Source organism: Psittacula echo (assembly GCF_963264785.1).
Source record: "Psittacula echo genome assembly, chromosome: 6".
NCBI lineage: Eukaryota > Metazoa > Chordata > Aves > Psittaciformes > Psittacidae > Psittacula > Psittacula echo.
This window is the reverse complement of record NC_137743.1, coordinates 29,086,356-29,109,973: the sequence shown is the minus strand read 5'-3', so window position 1 is coordinate 29,109,973 and position 23,618 is coordinate 29,086,356. Positions and strand designations below refer to the sequence as shown.

The 23,618-nt window shown below is 41.0% G+C and overlaps 1 protein-coding gene across 1 annotated transcript in view; it reads left to right on the top strand.

Moving 5' to 3' along the window:
- The window catches only part of SEMA5B (semaphorin 5B), a gene marked incomplete at both ends in the record, with an annotated part of 136,047 nt that overhangs the window by 83,238 nt on the left and 29,191 nt on the right, over positions 1-23,618 (top strand). The window contains 3 exons of the mRNA XM_080621298.1: positions 12,018-12,135; positions 18,137-18,318; positions 21,602-21,745. Coding sequence (XP_080477424.1) covers positions 12,018-12,135; positions 18,137-18,318; positions 21,602-21,745 — 444 coding nt within the window. The remainder of the gene's footprint in view (positions 1-12,017; positions 12,136-18,136; positions 18,319-21,601; positions 21,746-23,618) is intronic.

Below are 23,618 nucleotides of genomic sequence, written 5' to 3'. Positions count from 1 at the left end.
GGCCTCTCTGAAAAGCTCTGGTTTCAGTAGTTTCTATAATGCAATCGTTTTGATGGGGGCTCAAGAAGCTTGGAGGTGATGTAGAATTTGCACCTCCCAGGCAGGAATACCACAACATTGTTTGTTTTCTTTGGCTCTGCCTTATGTTATCAGGAAACTTTGCAGCTTTTTATACCCTGGAGGCTGATGTGGATTTGTGATTGCTGACATAGAGCTCTTGACTTCACCAATGCTTTCTCATGGAGCTCTTGACTTTACCCTGCCTTCTCACTTCTCCCTGGAACAGTCTATCATGTATTGAGAGAAAATTGATCCCAGCATTGATCCCCTCCAGTGATCTTTTCTGCTGTGTTGCTTTAAAACCTTGGGTACTGAGGCTCAGAAATGAGGCAGAGGAAAAAGCAGACGGAAAGGGGAAAAGTTTTCTGCCATCTCCTTTACTGTTTGTTTATTGACATGGCACCAATTTAATCTCTTGAATGGTGACCAGTAACTCAGCCCCATGTCTTGATGTACTTTGTTGACTCAATGTATTTCTAGGTGTCTGAACAATGTTTTTTGTGTGTGCGCACTGACCTGTCTCAATCTGTCTTTTCAGAACAGCCAGTCTTAGCAACAGGGCAACTGGAAGACATCTGTAATGTCAGCTGCCCAAATTTACAGGCTGGACTTGGCTGCAGGGACCTTGCTCTGTGTGTGTGTTTTCCTGTTGTGCTTCAGTGCTGCTGTTCCCAGCTCTAGCTGGAGACTATTAGGAAGATGTCCAATGTGAGCAAATCTTACAAGCCCTTTGAACATGCTGTTTGTTTTGAAGGCTGCTTTGCAGGGTGGTAGCTTGTCTGTGCTTGCTGCTGGATTTTTGCATGGCTTTGAAATCTTTGTAACCTCCCTGTAATTTTAAAATGAGCTTGGATTTTTACCTCAAGTTGCCCCCAGGCTCTGGGGAGAGATATCATGAGAGCCAGCACTGCAGTTTTATCACGGACACCACCATATCTCTAGAATGTGTCTGAACAAAATCCTGAATCTGAATTTTAGAGAGGTGCAGGCTTCAGCTCTGGAGCATTATTTTCAGGTGGGGTCTGTCTGTAGAGGTAGTTTAGTAATTTTTTCGAAGCGTGGGGTGAGATTATTGATTTTAGGAATTGCAATCAAACAGGAAAATGAGCTGGTTGTTGCAGGGAACACTCTGTGATCTCTTTGTATTGCGCCTTTGCAGCATCAGGGCTGTGGACCTCTGAGCAGACAGAAACCCTGTGGCAGAAACACCATTGAAGTAATTTTGTAGCCATTGTTTGATTACACATTCAAATAAGGAAAAGAAAATGCGTTTAGAAAGGAGACCAGCTCTTGAATATACTTTTGAATACCCACATTTTCTGCTCTCCTGGTCCTGAGCAGTTTATTTTACTGAACTTTATGTTAATATTCTTCCTCCCTCCAGTTTTCTATATAAAATTTGCAGTTTGTATGATGCAGGTTGCAATTTTGGGGTGTACACTGTGGTTGTGAGAATAGTTTGGCTTGCTTGTCTTCTTCCTGCCATGCTGTGCTCAAATGTAATTATCTATCAGGTTGTGTGAGTGCCACCTCAGGTCAGCCTCACACCAGTGAAGATACTTCTGCTTCCAAGGCTATGTGGAGAGCCAGTTCCTCTTGCATGCAGCTGTGACATCTCATTTGAAGTCCACCTGCTTCGTTGACCCAGTTGCACGGAGTTTGCTGTTGATTGATGCTGAGTTTTTGCCCTCCTACCTGGACTGAATTCTGCCATACATCCCCTCCAGCCATGATGCTTAATGCAAAGCTAGCAGAAATGACTCAGCTAATAAGTACTCTTATTTGCTGACTTGAGATCCATCTGAGAAACACAATTCACCTTTAAATAGCTCTGGGCCAGTGATCAGTCAACTAAGTACACATAAGTGAGTAGCTCCTGAAATGGCTTCAGGGATTTTTTGGAAGAAAAGGGTCAGCAGCTGCAGTAAAGAAGCAGAGTTTTCTGCCCTCTTTTTCTCTCCAAAGTGCAAACCTGGAGCTTCAAGCACGGTCTGGATATCATGTCCGCACTACGCTTTAAAGAGGTTAAGATATCACACAAAGGATTGCTTTGGTTATTATTATTTTCTTCTTTTCTTTACTCCTTATATGGTGCAAAATCCTCTGTAACAAAGGAATGAAACACTTGAATTTAGGATTGCAAAACCAGAATTACAGGATTACCAGACTTCAAGAGTAAAACTGTCATGGAACTTAATTGGAGGAATAATAAAGTCTGGGTAGAGATCTAAACATTTCCCATCTGGGGGGAAAGAGTGAATTGAATATGGGCTGGAAATCCTCTGACCTCTTCATCAGAACGTAGTTCCTCGAAGGACAAACAAGGAACTGTTGTTGGGTAAAAAGCACAGGAGAGAAAATGTTAGAAGAGGCAGGGAAGGGAACAAAGCAGAGGCTGTTGTCCAGTGGAGCCCAGCATCCAGTAGATCGCTGAGGAAATGCTGAGGAAACATTGATGGCTAGATTGTTCATCAAAGACTTTGAAGATCCAGCCTTTCCTTCTGAGCTGAGACTGTTGAAAATCTGGCCCAGATTTTGTTTTGAAAATCTTCTCCCAGAGAGTTTTTAAAAACGCCCAGTGTCTCAAACATCCTTTTAAAAATAGAGGCAACAGGGAAGGTATCAGCCTATGAAAATGTTGTGATAAAGCTTAATCATTAATTTCCATCTGTTTTGGCTGTTATGGCCTCTCCAGAATTTAGGGAATTAGCTAATTATTGTGCCACCAGTAATGCTGAAAAGCTTTGGAAGACTTTATAGGCAAAAAGGAGAGTGCTCAGCCCAATATTTTGTCATCCACAGTACCCAATAATATATTAGAATAAATCACTAAACATCTGGTTTGGCATTCTGGTTGCGTTTAAGTAAATAGTGAGACCCCCACTGACAGAGAATGAAGACATCAAAAGGAACCATGCTCTTGGAAAGAATGAAATTTGGTAGATTAAATGGATATGCGTTCTTTAAATAGAAGTACAAAATTATACTGTTTTCTTTATCCTGAAAACACATTTACATCTGCTGTAGCAGGCAATTACTCCCTTTTTTTTTTTTTTTGTAGCTGTTTATATGTGTAAAGTTAAGCACATCCATGCTATTTACAGTATATGGACTTCTAAAATTCAAGGGTATGGTACAGGTCTAAGAAACCTGAATTTCAGGATAGCAGTTGAAGAGCTTCATTTGAATGGTCTGGGAAAGGGATGTGACCATGTGTGTTTCAAATTGGAGAAAAAAGAAGGCAAGGATAAGCGGTAATGCAGTGAGCAGGGGCATGTTTCCAGTAAGATGCCAGAGAGATTTGTTTTCAGTTTCATCTTATTTGACATTATCTTTAATGGCATGGAAGAAAGAAAATAGTATACTTTGTAGATGGCATTTAAGTATGAAGGAATCACAAATAACAGTGAGGAGAGCAATGCAATGTGGGGCCAGTAGGGAAACCAACAAGAGGCTGAGTTTGAGAAATAAGCCTGTACTGAGATTGCTGGTTTTTGCATCACTGAAAAAGAGAGAACGCATGATGAAAGAGTGGAAAGGGGCTCTGCTCCGAACAAGATGAATTATTGAAGTTTGTCCTATTTCTATCAAATGCTCGAACCAGTGACATGCTTTACATTTATTTCAAGCTGCCTGTACACTTTCAGGCTCCCACTTCTAGCTCCGAACTATGTAAATTGACCCCTGTGAATGGTACTGTGGCAGAAGGAGAATTTAGAAGTAGAGAGTTCAGGTCTATGTGACTCTTGAAACAGGTGAAGGTAACTTCAGAAAAAGCCAAACAAAATCAGCTAATTTCAGGGCTTTCGTCTCCTTACTATCATGACTACGTATCCAATTTGTTTTGGGGGCCTTGGATTTCCTAGGAGGGAGGAAGAAACAGGGAGGTTGAACATGCTGGCAGCTTTAGTTTGCTCCTTATTTTTAAAGCATACTGCCAACATGACTTAGCTCGCAGGATTGGGAACAGTTTAGTGTATGGATCCTTTTACCTCTAGCAGGCTGACTTTAGGCTAATTCAGATCAATGATGTCTAGAAGTCATTATCGTCTGATGCCTGCTAGGTTCACTATGTGAAATTAGTTTCAGCACAGTGGTGACTGACAGGAAAGCAGGTAGTTTTCTTGGAATGTGTTATGTTAGGATGATATTGATGATATTGTTATACAAACAAGATTAATAACTAAAGCTACCAGCAAGCCCCAGGGCAGATAATCCATTGTATCTGTCAATTCTTACAATTTGCTACTATTAGGTCATAAAATTTGTATTCTAGGCAATGGCCATATTCAGTGACATGGCTCCTGACGCAGTGACTACAGCCTTACTGCTGTGATAGCTGGTTTGCTTCATGTCTCAAGCTTCTGGGCAGCATTTGCAGTGTAAAACTCAAATGGGTCCAGCGTTAATGCTGACTGAATATATTGCTACAGACATATCATCAACTTTTTATGAGATGTGCTGTTTTACCTGTTCAGGGAGGAGGAAGTATCTGGAGCCAGAGCAAATTTGTTATTGTTGGTTATGTTTAAAATTTAAGTGCATGTCAATACATTAAATATATATTAGTTATAGAAATACATAATATTGTACTGTCTGGGGTCTTTTACATGTCAAAATACTGAAGTACTGTAGACGTATGGGAACACTCCAGTCTGCAAAGGGGTAGGGCTGGAATTCAAGTATATCCATTTACATAAGTGATGTCCATTGTTAAAAAGTGGAATGGACATTATTTGATGGCATATTTACCGCTACATGGGAGAAAGCAATGGAAAGTATGCTGGCAGGACCATTTTTCTCCTTATTCAATGCTGAATAGCCCTGCAGTGGACAAGAGATGTGTTAGATCCTCAGGGTGTGGTAGGTGGTCTAGTACTTTTTTGCCTTTTCCACATACATTAATCTACAAAGGCTCTGTCTAGTTCAATCTATATCTTGTTGAGCAGAAAGTAATCACCCAGAGTTTAACAAAATCCAGCTTGCACAAAGGACCTGATGAATATGGATTACTTCGTGCAGCGTGAGTGACAACTGTGGACTGTTTTCAGGTTTCTTCATCATCACTCACATTTCTTTCTAAGTTTTCTGCCTTTGCAGCTTTCTTTCCTTTCCTAAATTCCCTTTTTTTTTGCATAGTTTGTGTTCTTAAATCATCAGCATCTTGCAGAAGCTAAACCTGCTTGTGTCTCTTGCAGTGGATATGCTCTTGCCTACACCACCCTTTCTCATGTATCCACCTACGCCAGCAGACTACAGGAATTTGCCATGTTCACACACAAGTCGTCAGATCTGCAACCACAGAACAGAAACACAGGAGCAGAGCACACCTTAATCTAACAGCTGCCTCCAGATAGTGACTCACACAGGGCAAAGACAGGGAATAACACTTGAGTGCACTGATTTGCCCTAGCTGCCTTTCCAAAAGGATGTCTAGTCCCCTCTGCCTCTTTCCATATGGCAGCCTTGGGAGGCATGTGTTCTTAAGGCTCAAAAGCATTGTGCTTTGCAATCCAAACAAGCATGCCCCACATTCAGGAATTCCTTCTGGCCATTTGTTTCATTAGGGCTTTAATAGTATCTCAGTTTTCTTGTGGATGACTGATCCCATCACTGGTAGTCAGAGGCCCTCTGTACTTTTGTTTTTATTAGAGGTCAGTTTTGTTTGGCACAGTGACAAGAGTGTCTGATAGTGTTTGTGGAGAAACACTTATTCATTTTTTTTAATAACGTGCTTTACCGATGTAAACATAAATCCAGATTTAATCAGAATTTTTCTTGGGGTGGCATTAATCTTCATATTTGAATAAATGCAATGTTGTTTTATTTCACAGCTTTAAAAATAAAAATAAACACCTAGCCAATAAAGAAGTCACTGTTGCTAAAAGATGATGAAATGGGATGTCAGAAACTAAGAAATTGAATAGTTTGTTGTGTAGATTGTGCAAGGCCATAATCTATAAACCACAATCGATTAAAGTGATACTGAAAATAGTAGGGCAGGAGGTGAAAACTAACAAGCCAAGGTCCCTGATTTGGAAAGGAAAATGAGATGAAACAGCCTCTGAAAATCCTCTGTGCCCTGCTTCTTTCGAATAAGTTGCATGTGTTTGGCTCATAAATGGACTTCAATTTTAGAGGTCGTTTACACCATGGTTTTAATTTATGCATTCAAAACAAATCATGTGCAGAGCAGCAATCATTGATGCTAAGCATGTGCGGGTGATGAATTACACACACACACAACACACACACATTTCAGCTTCTCTGCCTCTGCGTTCAATATCAAATGCCAAAAAAACAAACCTTGTCCAGTTTAGCAGCAGCTGTAGCCCGCACTGTGGTGGTACCTGTGAACTGTAGTATGCGCTTCCTGAGTAGTGCCCTGCTCCACAAATAGCCCCATGAATTGCTTCTGAAGTACATGGCTACTTGTCTTGTAGAAAGGGTAGTAGCATCTGGCACGGAATACGTTGTATTCACCAGCTGAGAAATGAAGCTGCTACTTGACCAGCGTCTGACTAAAGCAGCTCAGTTCCACCTGGCTTATCTTCTCAGTGGGGAAAGATAATGGATTTGTACAGATCACTAACTCATCTCTGCAGTTTGAATTTTTAAAGGTATCAAAATTAGAGGGATTGTTTGAACATTTGGTGCTTTTTTCCCCTTTCTAATCTTATTTTTTTAAGCCATGAACATCCTTTTGATTCTTATTATTCTGTTTTCATGCTGTTTGATTTTAGGGAAGGCAGAAGTCTGCTCTTCTTTGCACAGGCTTTTGAGGTTGTCAGTAATTATGATTTGGTTCACTGGAAGCTAATATGATTATTTGTTTAGTTCATCCCCTCTGCAGGTTGATAGCAAGGGGACAGTAAGCTAACCTTGTCTGCCAAGCACAGCCTCATGATTGCAACTAACAGACACAGCTAAAACCCCCTTATTGCTTGCAAAGTGCTGTTCTCTTAAAGTTAAGTGCTCGAAGAGTGCAACAAAACAGTGTGAAATTCTGAGGTCTTATTCCCAAAAAAATCAAGGTGCTCCTCTGTGCTGCCCATGCTTCTGAGACGCTGAGCACAAATGAGTGTTGCTCAGTGCCTTACAGGATCAAGCTTATAAATGTTTTCACTGAGCCAGTTGATAGTGCTACTATCTCTGTGCCTCTAATGAGCTACCTAGTGATGCCCATGGGTGTTTAAAGGGCTAGGTCCTATGGCAGTTATCTCCCTGGCAAACGTGATGGTCACTGCAGTTTCAAACTCATCAGGAAAAATGCAGAACCATCTCCTGGTGCAGTGGCAGGGTTTTGTGAGCAGTTTGGGAACAGAGCTTCTCAGTCTTTGGGGCTAGAGCCCTGCCTCTGCAGATCACCACATCCTGTCATTTCTTTCCTATTTGCTTTCAGTCATCAAAAAGGAGTGAGAAGTGGGTAAATTAAAAGAGAGCGAATGAAAACAGTGAGAGCAAGCACGTCCTGGCAGATGAGAGAAGCGGAGTTCTTAAGTGTGAATGCTCTGCATGACAGTTTTGTGGCTTTTGGTACAAAAGAGCGTTTTTGTATGTATTCTGTCTGGTAGTAAGAATGGGAATAAGCTCTAGTAATTATTTCTTTCCTTTGGTCTGTCAAAGCCTAATCTCTTGGGTCTGGTTCTATTGATTTTATGATCCATTTGTTACACAGTCTAAAGTTTTAACTCTCAGGGGAAAATGACCAAAAGATAAAGTTTTCCAGACCCAGAGCAAATTAAAGTAGGAATGAAAAACTTGTGAACTACAAATGTTTAAGTTTTAATGAAGATTCTGAAAGAAGACATCATTTAGGCTATTACAAAAAAAGGACATCTTAGGCAAGATCAGCATCTTGGAAGCAGAAGCCTTTTTTCAGCACATGCTATTAATGAAGGCTCAGCACTGCCAGGCTTCAAAGGCCCCATAAAAAACTCTTTTGAGTCATAGGTAAGAGTTTCCATTAACTTCAGTGGGCTGTGGGTAGTGCCCCACTTGGAGTCTTAATACTTCTGTTATTCCAGATCACTGCTGTAGAAATGATTGCAACAGCCAACAACAGGGAGGCTTACAGCTCCCAAACAGCAGGCAGCAGGTGAGCTCTTGAGTAAGATCTTATTTTCATGCAAATGTCCTTGGTAAGTGAGAAAAAGGAACTGGAGAAAAAAATACCTTGAATAGAGATACAACTGGAATTGTTTTTCAATTGAGCATTTTCAGTGTATGCCTTTATGCCTCAGATAACACATTTATTATGAGGCGGTGAATTAAAGTGAATCGCTATTGATAGAAATGTCCTATCATAATAAATCCAACCTCTTAGATATCTGTCAAGAGGCATTCTCCTGAGTCCTCAACAAATGCACTATGGTTAGTAAGATAGCCAGTGGGGAACGGGGGCATGGGCCATGTGGTATCATCACCATCTTAATTCCAGAAGCATCCCACTTTGTGGGATTTCATTAACTATGTCATTAGTATTAATATAGCCAGTGTTAATCTGCTATGCTTGGGTAGTCATCTGGGATAATGTCTTCCCTCTACCTGTGTGAATTATGATGGGAGACAACAGTGTGTCATTAGTTCCTTGAGGCATTTCCAAGCCTGCAACTGGAGAGACCTAAGTGTGGTATCCCCTATATGTATGGTATGAAATCTGCCCCAGTGAGCCAGTGGCATAAGTCCCATTGCCTTTGAAACATCAGAATTTCATTATAGTTTGTAGACTCATTTGTATCTTATTTAACAGTGTTTACATATTGCCCTGCAAGACTTTGTATCCTGTGGCCTGTATGACACTTTTCAGTGTTCTTATAATACAAAATGGCATTTACCCATAAACATTTCATTTTATTTGAGTTCTGAGCACAGGGAAATGCTGTGATATCTTTACATTTTCTACACAGTTGTTCCCGATATACTGACAGTATTATTTCTGAACTGTTTCGATCTGTGTATGCATATATGCATACATATATTTGTCTTTTGCTGTGTGTTTGCTAGTGTGGTTGTACCTTTTAATGACTTAAATAAGGGTATATATTCTGAAGATATTGTATGGATATAAATTAGGGTGAATTTTGATGTGTTCACTTAAGGTACTTGCCAGAAATGTTCTTCTCTTGCAGTAATGCACATTTTAATGCTTTTCCTGCCTACAAAAGTTAAAAAAAAAAAAAAAGAGCAAATTTTGTGTAAGTAAATACATTCCTCCTCACCCTTAAGTGTACTGCTGTCAGCTGTTATAATAGGTTTCTTACCAGAGTTGAGGCAGATGAGTGGGCTCCTAAGGGATGCAGACTGCATATCTATTTTGTTTTTAGATTTCAAATGGTTTGGCGGGCCTGCTGTCAGATGGGGAGAAGTCCTGGGCTCTGATGGTTGTTAAATTACGGAGTACACGTTTAGACAACGCAGCAGAGCCCGACCTGAGTAGGAATTCATTACACTCAGGATGCAGAGCACAGGGGTGGTGCAGCATGGGATGGCCATGCCTCCCCACCAACAAGTGCTGTACTCGGCTTTTCCTGGGGGCCAGCATCATGGCCTTCTGGCAGTTCTGCAGCTCAGTTACTGATGGCCCATCAGCTGGGGGTCAGTGGTGGCAGCAGGGGACCTCAGGCTGTGTGTGATTCATTGAGTGGACCGTTAGGGATCTGTATCTTGCCGCTCGCAGCCAAGAGCAGTGCATTAGCTACATGACATACATTATGATAGTGCCAGCAAAGTGGTCAGTGACTAACTGGGATATATTGCAGCCTGCAGAGTGGCTGAGGGCTGCAGCACAGAACATATGGAGATTATTTCCTGAATTTATGCAGCACAAGTTTTCCTATAAATTAAATTCAGAGAAAATGTGTATCATAATAGGGTGATGCTCACAACAGCCTTCCCTGTTACGAATTACAATGACCTCTCTCAGCTCGCTGGGTGCTCAGGGAAATGGCTTCATGCAGTTGGAAACAATAGCATGTACGTGATGTCAGGATCTGAAAGCCTGACCAGAAGGCACTCTAACTAAAAGCAGGGGCTTTTTCTTTTTCTTCCTCACCTCCTGTTGCTTCTCTTATATTGGCAGTGCTATGTTAACATTTTGACTCAATGATCTTAACGGTCTTTTCCAACCTAAACGATTCTGTGATTCTATTATTCTCTCTAGGAACTACCTAGTATCCTACTGAAGTGCTGAGCAGCCAAGAGTATGGGTAGATGACCTGCTTCACAATTAACTGGGTGCTGCCCTTGTTGAGGGGCTGTTGGATGGCAAAGGCAGCTCTGGATGCAGCTGCAGCCCCACTTCACGGGTGAGGGTAGTGTGGGTTGCCAAAACAGCAGGACGGGAGTCCTTAGCCAGAGTAATCAGTAAAACAGTATGTGTCCCTTCTGTGTGCTTGGACTGAGGATCCCAAGTCTTTTCTAGACAAATATTTGACATTCTGTTGCCTGGGGATAGGACGAAATCGTCTTTGCCTTTTCCTTGGGTGTGCTAAAGCAGCTGAAAGAAAAATGTGATAGAGACAGTCATTTCCTAAAGCATGAAAGAGAAAGTTATGTTCCTTACAACTCTGTGTGTGAAATCTTTGGAAGAGGAAATGTAGATGCTGCCATGCAGGAGCAAACTGGAAACTAATAATATAAATATATTTACATGTCTGTGTGTGTCTATATATATATGTGTGTGTGTGTGTGTGTGTAAAGCAACAGATACCAGACAGCAAAACAGTTTAGGGTTTTCTTTGGGACGAATCACTGTAGACTCCGTACAGATGATAGAGTATTTTCAGCTGTGCTTAAGGGACTTGCTTTTTCATTTGCAGCTGATTACAGACTAATAGTATTTCAAAGGTTTCTGGGAGGGAGCAGTTCACATCTCATTGCTTTTTGCTTCTTTTTTTTTTTTTTTTTTTTTTTTTTTGATGTTTGATTTATCATACTGATGCTTACCTTAGAACAAATTTTATTACTCTCATGTTTAGCTTCTTGAACTGAGTTTTTCCCCTCGGTCCCTTGCTGCTGTCTAATAGACAGTTTTCAAATAATTTGGGACTTCCGGAAGGATCCTGTCAGTATTTTGTGTGATAGAAGAGAATAGATCATTGGAATAAAAAATAGTGTTGCAAGTATTTTTAGGTTTAGTCCTCTCTTTTTCAGTTTTCACTAATACTTACATGATGCGGCTTGTACTGTTATGGTTTTTAATAAAAATTGACTATTTGAAAGCAACTTATGGGAACTACCAATACAGCTGAATTTTATCAGTACGAACTAATTCTGTGACTGACCTTCTCTGTTTAGCAGCAGTAATAACCCTGGTTATTTTTCTTTAGCAGCTCACATGTTGGGAACACACACTTAGCCTGTAAATATGGATTCAGGAGGAAAATGAATACAGTAGTGTTCAAAGCAGCCAAAAGCTTAGAAATAATGTTCTGCTGTGACTTTTCCAAACTGACATCTTGATGTTGGGATTATAAATGAAACCATTGTTCCAGCAAAGGCCAAGACTAATAGAAACCCTTTATTACTGGTCCATTGGCTAATTCTGCTTGTCTAACCCCTTTGGATGGACACAGTGTCAGAAAACATACTCACAGAGGTTGCTTTGTGTGAGTTTTGGCTTGCTGAGTGATTACATGGTGGCACAAAGATATCTCAATGACAAGTGTTCTTTGACTGAAATTTGTAAAGTCATTTTCTTTCCCTAGGCCTTGGAGAGGAGTGAAGTGATTTTTAATCTACAGCTTCTATGAGTGATATTTGCTTTGTATCCTATCACCCTTCTATTCAGCTCTTCTCCCCTTCCAAGCAGGTAAACCTCCGCTTAGAAGAAATTGTTTCTTCTGCTGAGCCTTGGTGCAGTTGACAGCTGTCATATACAAGCACTATACTTGAATACGTGTCTTTAAAGCTAGACGGTCTTAAAAAGCTTTAATCTTTTCTCTTTGCACATGCAGGGAATGCCTAGGAGCCAGAGACCCCTACTGTGGCTGGGATAACAAACAGAAGCGGTGCACCACCATTGAGGACAGCTCCAACATGAGCCTGTGGACTCAAAATATTACTGAGTGCCCAGTAAGTGGAAGGAGTGGAAATATTTTATATATCCTGGTGTGTGAGTGTATGTGTTTATGGGTAGAAGTGAGAAGGAAAGTGAGCGTGGGCAGCCTGATGAGGACTGGGTGTTAGGAGAGCATGGAGAGTCCAGTGACACACACTGATATCTTTGCACTGATATCTGTTTAGAACACAGAAACCCCAAATGTATTTATTTGCTCTAAAAGAGGGATCCAAAGCAAGCATTCAGTCCTCCTCATGCCCACCACGCCTTAAGTGAAGCAGATTGCTTCATGCTGTTGGGTACTACTGAGAACCATGTAAACCCCAGGTGAAACTTGATTTTTCTCAGAGCTGCTCCACTGTCTGCACCATTTCCTTGTCTTCCCTGCACGTCAGGAAAATCAGAGTAGCTGACTAAAGCCTGCTTGGGCTGCATTCAGTTAATTTCCTTGAGCTGGCCTCAGGGGACAACACTGGTGAGGAAGTGTTGCACTAGCAGGAAGAGGCATCTAGGCAGCAGCAGAGAAATAGGATATGCACAGATGGTTTGCAAAGGGAACAAAAAGATAACAGTGTGTACTAGAGAACACAAGGGAAAGGGAGAGTGTAACCAAGAAAGGGAGTATGAGTTGGGTTCTAACCTTGCTTTAGGACACCAAAGACCACATCTATGTAATGTTGCGAGGACATGCTCTTCTTTTCTTGCCCTGATCTCTATAAGATGCAGCAGGTTAACCAACCAACCAACCAACCAATTAAAAACCCAAAGAAGAAAAAAATGAAGTATCTCTGCTTGAATCAGTTTGAGTTGGCTCTCCAGTTGCCTTCCAACCCACCTACTATTCTCTCATGACAACATCCAGCTACTGGCTGTGATCCCCAGAAACTGTCTGGCCATATTTAATTCCTGCTCTTTGAATGGTATCTGCAAGGTGGCTGGGGAGGAAAACCAGTCTTGTTAATAAAGGAGGGAGGAGTACAGAGAAATTCTCATTAATGTCCATTGTTATTATCTACCATCAATTAGCATGTTAATACTGCTAAGTCTGGTAGATAGAGAGAGAAGGCTGGATAGGTTATATCTTCAGTATGCTATTTCTGTCTGGAGGTTCTGGGACGTTTATTCCCCTTATCTTCCTTACTTCTCAGATATTTTCCCAGGAAATATTAGTCATTACTTCAATCCATCCTCAGCTTGGCAGGCTTAAGTTTTTCACTGCTGGATTCAGAGGCTTGTGTGTTTATAACCCTCCTGTGTTGAACTGGGATGCAGTGCTTCTTGACTGCCCATGCTGTTATCTCATCCTGCTTAATGCTTGTGTCTGTTGATAGGTGTGTGAAGTGTTAATCCTTTAGTTTGAACATGTCTGCTGTGGTGCGTGCTAGGGAACAGGCTACTCCAGGTCATTGTTTCAAGGTCATAAAAATCCAGCCCAGGATATTCAGGAGCTTTGGCTGTTCTTGGGTGCTAGTTTTACATTTGTTTTCACATTTCCACTGTATATTATTTTCTGGGTAGGTGCTTTCATTCTGATGCATACACCAGCCTTATGGTCTTCAAGCTGACATGCTGCCAAGCTCTTTAAAATCCACATGCAAGTGCTTTCTTTTTCTTTATCCTCTGTCCCTCACTGGAATGAATTCACCACTGGCATGGAGTGGGACCACTCATTTAAGCACCTACATCAGCAATATCCAAGTATTTCCTTGTGTCCAGTGCAGGAAAAAGGCTGGGGCCAACAGAGGCAAGAGTCTAGCGTGTGCAAATGACCACTGAAAAGGTAGGGGAATCCAGTAATTCAATGCCAAATTTCACTCCTGAAAAAGACCTTTCTGGAAGTTTAATTGGATAAATTACTGTCTTAGGAAGTCCTTCCTTTTCTCTTCCCACTTTCCTGGGCTGAGCACCAGGTGCTCAGCTGTGCTGGTGCAGCTGTGTGTGAGATCACAGTCAAGTGTTACATGGTGTAGTTTAAAAGCACTCCTCCCAAATAAACTTTTCCTAACCTAGATAATGTGAGTGAGTCTTCTGCAGCCTAGCCCACAAACAGATGTCCTGGCACAGCTGAGAGACTGGCACGCAGCAACTTTTAAAGGCAGAACTGGCATATTGTTGAATTACACTCTACAGGGGCCAGGCATTTCTGGGAGTCAACCACAAAACTAACACAACTTGACTGCTGCTCTTGTGAAAACATGCTTGTTCAGAGCTAGTCTGAACATTTTTGTACAGCCCCACGTTGTACCACAGATTCCCACTTTCCAGCCTTCATAGTAAGAGATCTTAGATAGAGGGTTAATAATATAGTATTAACATAGTACCTTCGGCAATGGTTAATCTATCTTATTACCAGGTAACACCCAGGGCCTCCGAAAGGTTCATTGCTAAATTTGCAATGTCAAGCATTGCAACACTAAGAAATGATAGGACATAAATTGCACATGCCACTCTTCTTTCCCTGTGTGTGATGTGTCATATCAGGGAGTCCTGAATACATGATTGCATGCTGTTTCTTCTTAGGCTTGAAGAAAAGGAATGAGGTGCTTTTTGGTTTTAGGAAAACTGAAAAAAGCCACATCATACTTGGTAGCATCTTACTGGTGCCAACATGAGCCACCAGCAGGAAAGGAACTTCAAATTTGGCTAACAAACTCCATTAGCCAAGCTCATGGGGTCACTGTTGATGGTGGTTGGCAAGTCAGGAATTGAGTATTCCCAATGAAATGTACAGTCCTTCTTATCCTTAGCCAGATTATGTTCTTCCTCACAGGTTTTCATCTCATTTCCACTCTGTCTGTCCAGCAAACCCCTATCTCAGTCATCTGGTGTCTGCTTTATGCTAACCCATTTTTTTGCTGATCGGTGCCAGTTTCCCCACTCCTTTTTGTGGGTGTATAACAGACTTGTACCCTGCTCTCAATTTATGTGGGCTCAGCTACTCAGAGCTGCAGTGCCCAGGATAATCCTGCTCTGGCCCACAGTGAAGCATGTCCAGTGCACAGAGAAGATGTGCTAGGATCAAAATATGTGAGTCTCTGAAAACTGAGTATTTTCCTCCCCACCTCCTAGCGATATAAGCTAGACAGATTTGAATGGCTTTTCATGGGTATTGCAAAAAGGTGTTACAAGGACACAAAGTTCAGTTCTTTGCTCTGAAAACTGGCTTGTTTCAAGGAAAAGGTTGCTTGTTATGGACATTCTTTTCCCCTGTATTTGATTTTAAAAATGGTTGAAATATCTTGACAGAAGCTTTGCAAGAATTTTCAGCTTCTATCGAACTGCCAACATGGAAATTTCCAGCCGAAATAATTAAAGCTTGGCAAACTTATAAGCAGTTGACATCTGAATCCTCAGAGGAAGCATAGATGAATGAAAAGAACAAGGAATGCTTCTAGTCTTATCTGTAATATGAAAATAAACATTGAAAATTTCCTGGTAGTGGGGTTTAGAAATGGTCAGTCTGAATTTTTAGATCCTGCACTTAAGCCTTTAGATGGTGTTAGGAAGAAATGAAAAAGTGATGCCTTTGGTGGGAGTATGGCAGTTTATAAAATACAGGAACTTTGGAATTTGTATTATTATCAGGTAAGATAAGGACATTTGATCACACGTGTTTTTAAAGATGTCCTCTTGTCTGATGGGCACTGTGCTGGCTACAAAGGATTTGCCTTGTAAAGATATTCCTGAAAAAGACCAATGCATATGGGGTTTTATCCCACTTCCTAAGTTTGCTCTTTTGAAGGTATTTTTACGAGTTTAAAGATGGAATAATAATCCATATGTAATTTCTTAAGTGTAAAAACTTCCCACACTCACAACGTGACATGTTTATAAATTTCAGCATTTTGGTTATGTCTGCTTATTTGTTTAACTTTTGGGTTGCTTCCCAGTATCACTTATGAGCCAATAATTATTTGTCAGCTTTTTTTTTTTTTTTTTTTGTTTGATTGAAGCCACGGGCCATATCATACCATTGATTTCGGAACAGAGCTCCCTGCTGGAATCAGCAAGGCTTTCTGGTTCAAAAATTAAATAGAAATGATCCAATACTTGGATTATGACTTTTGTAAGGCAGGAGCAAAAAGGAGATAAAAATCTAGTATTAAGTATCTCAAAGTATAGTTCTTTTGATCCCCTCCCGACTTTTAGCAATCCAACTGTATTGATTTTTGACTGCATGCATGTTTAAAACGACAAATTCAACAACAACAACAAATCCCGGTGTTCTCTTCTCTGGGCATCTTGCCTTGTAACGTGCAGCCCAGAGCAAATTTTTAAAATGATATGATAATCTATTGCAAACAAAAGTTTACAACAGATGCTTGAAACCCCTAACTGCAGCCTGATGAGTGCAGTAACCGATCTAAATGACTTTCATGCCACTGCTGCACATTTTTGATGCTGCAGTAGATGGGTGAGAGGAGAAGATGACAGCCCACCAGAGGTGCATTGTGAGTGTTTAACATAGTGCCAAACTTGAAAAATAAGCACAAAGCAGGGTGTTTCAGAGGATGAATGTTGGAAAGCACTACTCCTGTGGCTGTGGTTGGCTCCCTGCGTGATGCTGGAACAGGCTTGCAGCCTCTCCATGCCTCGGTTTCCTTGTCTTGTAAAGCAGGAGAAACTAATTCCCCCGTGAGGCAGCCCAGAGGACTGATCCTGCTGACTGTACAGCTTAGTGAAGCACGGCACAGTGGGGTTTGTTAGTGGTAGCTGGCTCAGATTTGAGGCCAGGGCTGTTCTCCCAGGGTCCCAGCCTCTTCCTTTCATCACCCTTTGTTGCGTGCGACACTGAGGCTAAGTCCAGTCTTCCCTTTGCCAGTGTTTTTACCAAAGCTGCTGAGCATCCCAGCACCCAGTGGGTGACACCAGTGGGGATGAGCTACTTTCAGGAAGCCACCATCAGTGCCACCCTGCCTGCCAGGCCCTGCGCTTTGGGAAGCCAGAACACGGGTGTTCAGGGTAGCTTTCCAGACACGGGCCTAGAGTTGTTGGAATTTGCGGTAGTGGTGGAGTAGGCACAGTAAGGCACTGTGGCCTGGGACCATTCCTGGGAGGAGCAGGTAGCACTCATCTTCTCAAGTTAACTTAGGTGGCAAGTTTTTTCCACAGTCCTCAGCTTAGGGCTCACCTAGTAGCACTGGTTAAAACAAGGCACAGTGGAGCAAGCTCTCACACCTTATCTCCTGGAAGTTCTTCAGTCCTGGTCTGAAATATATTTCTGTTTCTCATGCTTTTTATTTGCCAGGACTACTGTATTTTGTACTACTTCATTACAGTGCATGGAAAGCTCAAGACCCAGCCTGTTCAGGGCTGTATAGACATGAAGCAAAGGGCAGAGGAAACAGATAGCAGTGTGGTTGGTCTGCAAATTGCCTTGAGATGAATTCTTACTCTTAAGCACACTGTGTGATCCTCAGCATTAATTCTAGTCACCACCATCTCCTTCACTTCCTATCCTTCACCCAGCTTAGCCATTTAGGCTACAGATTAGAAAGGGAGCTAGTTCTTACTGTGTGTTTGAACAAGGCCAAACTCAGCGAGGCTCCAGTCTGAGCTGGTCACTATGGTTATCTGAATACTAACTCAGAAAATATTCTGCAGGGGCAGTCCCAAGCACTGCAGAGGCAGGAGCATAATGAAGTGGTCCCCACTGTCCCAGTCGGCACCGGCTGTTGTGTTGCTTGAAAGGCTGAAGCTGTGCAGTGTGCATCAAGGGAGGGTGGTGATTTTGTGGCATGGCAGATGGATGCTTGCTCCTGGTGTGGTGCTGACGGGGCTGGCTCGGGTGCCTGTGCCCACATGTTAGGTATGCGGGGTGGAATTTGGAGGGTAAATATTGATGTGGCAGTGCCTGAAAACAACCCTCTGTTTTGAATCCTGCTCACAAGCACAGACAGCTCCCATGCAAGCTGCATCCTAATCCCCCTAGCAGCTTTGTTTGGCTTTCCTATTGTGGGGCTGTCTCCAGAAATGTAAACTTGCTACTAATGACCTTTCTTCTTTTAAAATTAGGTGAAAAACCTGACAACAAATGGAAGATTGGGGCCTTGGTCCCCGTGGCAACTGTGTGAGCATTCAGATGGGGACAGCACAGGCTCCTGTATGTGTAGGTCACGTTCATGTGACAGCCCTCGTCCACGCTGTGGAGGTCGCAGTTGTGAAGGGGCCAGGATTGAGGTGGCAAATTGCTCAAGGTACCTCAGCATCTTTGTGATTTTTAGGAAGGGAACAAGAGCTGTTGTGCCTCTTCACAGCTTAGCTCCTTCCTTGTGTTTCTGTGCCCCTGTTGTTGCATCCCAGCCGACCTGATGTGTGTGAGGTCCAGCTTGAAGCCAGTGAAAAATGAAGGGCTCTGAGAAGATGAGCACCACAAATTAGTGTACACATTAACCTTCCCTACACTGTGCCTTGGTTTCCCTCAACCATATAGTGAATAGTGACTCATCAGGAGGAGGTAAGGCAGAAGTAATTGTTAGCCATCTGAACAGCAGTAAGCTGAAAATAAAATCTAAGAAGCTCACAGTGGTTTGGAGTTTGGATTCTGAGATTGCATTGCTAAAAGCGAGCAGAGCTCCTTCAGAGTAATGCTTGTAAAGACAGGGCCTAGCCTTGCTCTGAGCAGGGCTTGTTTGCCATGTTATGTGAGTCTGTGAACTGTCTGCAGCATGCTGGCTAGGTGAAAGCAACAAATCATCATCTGTCAGTGAGCAGTGCTTAGGAGGTATGCCTGCCAGGGGCAGAACTTAATCAACACATGTAGCTCAGCTTGTGTTGAAGTGCTGCCTTTCCAGGGAAGCTTGAAGCTTAAGATTGAGCAGTATGGGAGCTAAATATCCTCCAGTTAGGTGACCAACATAACCACAGTGTTTGAGTCCATATTACCCCTCCACCCTCGGACTACATGATGTCATGACAAAAAGAAAGACGATGCAATAGTGTAAACACTACTTCACCAGGGTGGTGCCAGCGAATATTTTGGTAAATATTGGGTCAGTATAGTTTTTATCTACTTTATCTTCTCCATAAACATTAATTCCATTAAGGACAGCGGTCTTTTAACTTATCCCTGGAGATCAGTTCTGGTCTTGGCACGAGAAATTCAGCAATACTCATGTTTTAATTGGCATCTCTTCTTCCAGTTGTGGGCTGTGCTGCCCAAAAGGCATACAGTCATTCCTGCCTCTGTGCTGCCACCATGGGCTGAGCAAAGCCTTCCCTAGGCAGACTTTTTATGTCAGTGGCAAACAGAAAGCATGCCAGTGGTGTTCTCAGCACTACTCTGATGGCGAAAGAGGCAGGCTTCTAAGAAGGGAATGAAAAATAGATTATTCAATCTTAAGACGTAGGAAAACAGCATGGTTTGAAAAATAGGGACATCTGGTCATCCTACATCCGCCTCAGTCCTCAAATTTCCTTTAATTGACTTCATATGGCATTGCAATTTCTTTTTGCAAAGAGGGAGCAAGATGTTTAATGATAAGTTCTATTAGAATGGCGGAGATCTGGAAATGGAAGGTGTCTTTATTTCTGTTAAAAATCCTGAAAAATCAAACAGATTGTGAGAATGGTTGGATTTTTTTTTTTTTTTTTTGAGGAGTTTTAAGTAAAAATTCCTCCCCCTCCCCCCCCTTTTTTTTTCCTGAATAACAGCAACCTTCCATTTGATTTTTTTTTTTTTAAATGATTTTAAGTATAAACTTTCTTTTGGGTTAAAGAGTGAGGAGGTAGTAGGTGGGTTAAAACATGGCAAAATACGATAGAATAATAGGATTTTTATGTAAGTGAGTTTATTGTGCTTTGACCTTGTTTGGGGCCAGAAAGGGGAAGGAAAGGAGGGAGAAGGATGCTAGAACAAGAGGAGGAGGGAACAAATGTCTAAAAGGGTTCTGAAATAAACCTGCCAAGAACAGGCAAGAGTTGATAACAAATACAAAAAGTGTGAAGGGCAATGTGGGTTTTAACTTTCATCCTCTGCCCTGATTGGTGCCATGCCAGAAAATATTTCTTGCCAACAGTGTTACTAATTTAGTTGGGTAAATGCTTTGAAAGTTAACATCTGTTTTCAAGCTTAGCTTTCAAGAACCAGAGAGCACCTGAGTTGTTTTTTTGACTAGACTTTTTGGAAAGGTTTTTCTTTATTAAACAGAAAAACAAATGAGATTTTTTGGCTTAAGGCAGTAAAGTGTGAAGATTAGGCAGTTCTGTAAGACAGAGTATTGCCTTTGGCTCCATGTGAAATGAAACCTGCAGCACATAAGAGATGAGATACAGATTCTCCTCTCCCGCTCCAACGTTCAGCAATGCTGCCAAGTCAAAGGAAGGTGAGCTTTAATAAGCACACAATTTTAAAGATGTAAATGTTGGGTTCTGTGTAAGCATGCAACTGAGTCACCACATGGCAGCAGCATTGCAGGAGCCAGCTGCCTGCACGTGCTCAGCCTGTCGAAGGAGCAAGACACAGAGCATTTGCCAACATCTCTGCTAAGGTGTGAACTGAGGGGCTTTACATCATATTTGCTTCAGGCTAACTTAGCAGTGCTCAGCAGAGATGTGATCACTCATTAAACCATGAAACTTGATCCTGCCTCTGAGCTCTTAATTGCCTCTGGTTTCTACAGATTTAAGGTCACGCTACAGTGACGTCTGCAGACGGCCATGAAAGCTAGAAGCAATTATCGTTATTTTTAATGAAATTTGAGATTTCCACTTAGTAGGATTCAATGCTGAATGCTTTAGGAAAATAACAAATATTATGAGGTTTGTGATAAAATCACGGGAGCTGGCAGTAGTATTGGTGGAAGAGTTCAAAAACCATGTAGGTGAGGCTAGAAGTGTTCACAAACTGTGAAGATGAGGCCCTCAGTGTCATGTTTTAGTGCTGGTCTTGGCAATTCTGGGGTAATGGCTGTACTTGATGGCCTGAAGGGTCTTTTCCAACCTAGTTGATTCTATGATTCTAAGACATTTAAAGCATCAGTACCTACTGAATTAGCAGAGAGTTGTTTTTTTGCATCCTTTGGCACAACTGGCTTTTGTGAGCTTCAAAACCTGCGCTCTTTGTGCAGAATAGTGCAGGCTGTATCAGGAGATACAACTTTGGGATGAGTCATTGGCTCTCAAAAGCAGGGTTATGAGACTTGGGAGACATGGTGGGGGAATAGTCAGTGAGAGTTATAGCAAACACACTCTTGGTTAGCAAATGCTATGAGGCATTTTCAGAATCATTCAGCACTGGCTTCATTTTTTTCCATTCCAATTATTAGAGACTTGAATAGAAGAAAAGTTAGGCCAATGCTGAGTACTTTTGAAACTCTCTTTTCTAAATCTTCACTGACATAAGGTCTGGTTGAAATGAATAATCTCTTCTCCAATGGTTCCCCCACCAGTGCCTTATGTGTTTTGTTGTTAAGCACAGCATAATGTGAGCAGACCGTTAGGTCACCTCCATGCTCTGCTTTCTCTTGCTGTCTTTATTAGAAATGGAGCTTGGACACCCTGGTCTTCCTGGGCCCCATGCAGCACTTCCTGTGGGATAGGCTTCCAGGTCCGCCAGCGATCCTGCAGCAACCCTGCTCCACGATATGGCGGCAGGGTCTGTGTTGGACAGAGTAGGGAAGAAAGGTAAGAGGTGTCCACAACACCATGTGTTCACTTCTGTGGTTATAATGTTAGCAGCTGGAAGTGATGGCTCCTGTGTGAATGCAGATTAAGGCTGTCTGGCTGAATGCACAAAGTGGAAGGAATTCCAGAGCCTAGGAAGGGTGAGGCTGCTCACATGCATGGCCACTCTCTTTCAAAAAGCCTGTGAACATCAGGTTTCAGAGCTGCCTCCACTCTCAGGGAGGACCTTTCAGACTTTCACAAGTATTTCTGTCCCCCAAACAGAGGGTTGACCTCCTCAACAAAAGGAGCAGCTGTGTCTACTGTTAGAAGTGTAGAGTTTATATAGTTACACTGTTCTCATCCATCCCTGAGGAGGCAGTTGAATATGTGCAGTTTTCATTGCCAATTGCACGATTCCATGCACCATAATAATTGTGCTGATGCTCCAAAAGAAGTTCAAGGCAAAATATAGCTTAACTCAAAGATTCAGGACTGCAGGGCTTGACACGAGAAAAACATCTTTCCCCCCGCTCCCTTTAAACTAAGCAATTTCATGTAAAATCACTAAAAGGCAATACTTTTTGAACCTCAGAGCCATCTGCACTGTTGCACTTCTTCAAGCCCAGCCCCACATTAAACACAGCTTTCAAGGCATCCTAATTTGGTTTCCAGATTTGACATTTCATTAAAGGCCACCTCTGCTTGGCACTTGGCTCTTGCTTTTCCGTTGAGTGGTCACTTAAGACAGATATCTCTGCATTTCTCAGAATACAAAGGGCAATTCATTTAACTTCCTTGATTCAGGACATTTTAATGTTTGGTTTGATCTGTGGCCATTCACAATGGTCCTTTTTGGGTTTCGAAGACTACATCTGTTTATTTTATTTATTATATTTTATTTATAATATATATAATATATATTATAAATAAATATATATATAATATATAATATAAATATTATATTATATTATATTATATATATATTAATATAATTATTATATTTATATTATATATATATTATATATATAATATATAAATATATAATATTATATTATATTATATTATATTATATTATATTAATATATAATATAATATATAATATTATATATATATATTATATATATTATATAATATATATAATAATATATAATATATATATTTATATATTAATATATATATAATATTTATATATTTTTTTATATATATTATATATATATTATATATAAATATTTTTTTATATATATAAAAAATCCAATATATATATATATATATATATTAATATATATAATAATATATAATAATATATAATATATTAATATATATTATATTATATTTATATATAAATAATATAAATAATATATATTATAAATAAAATATATATATAATATATATATAATATAATATAAAATTAATATATATTTATTATACAGTCGCAGTCCTGTGTCATTCGATTTGAGAACAATATTGATTAAAAAACTGAACAAAATTAAAGTTACCCTTTGAAAAGGTAACATGAAATAGCATTAATTTAAGGCCTACATTTAGACGCAGATAGTACCTAGTTCAGCTTCAGCTGCAATCAGTGGCTTCTTAGGGTCCAGTCAACAGTAGGGGCCAGATAGTGTGAAGAGAAGATTGTCAGTGTTTAGCACCTGCCATTGCTGACAAATCACTGTTGATTTGACCTTCCACTAGTAATCCCATTGAAAATATTTACCATCTACTCTATGTGACACATGGGCTTCAGCTTATGAGCTCTTCTGTGAATTCAGTGCATAAAAGTTTGGAGATTAGAGCACTTTCAAAAACCCAATCTGGATGATTCACCCCAAATGTCTCACTGATTTCAGCCTGCTTAACTACTCCCCGTTCTGTACAAAGGGTACCGTTC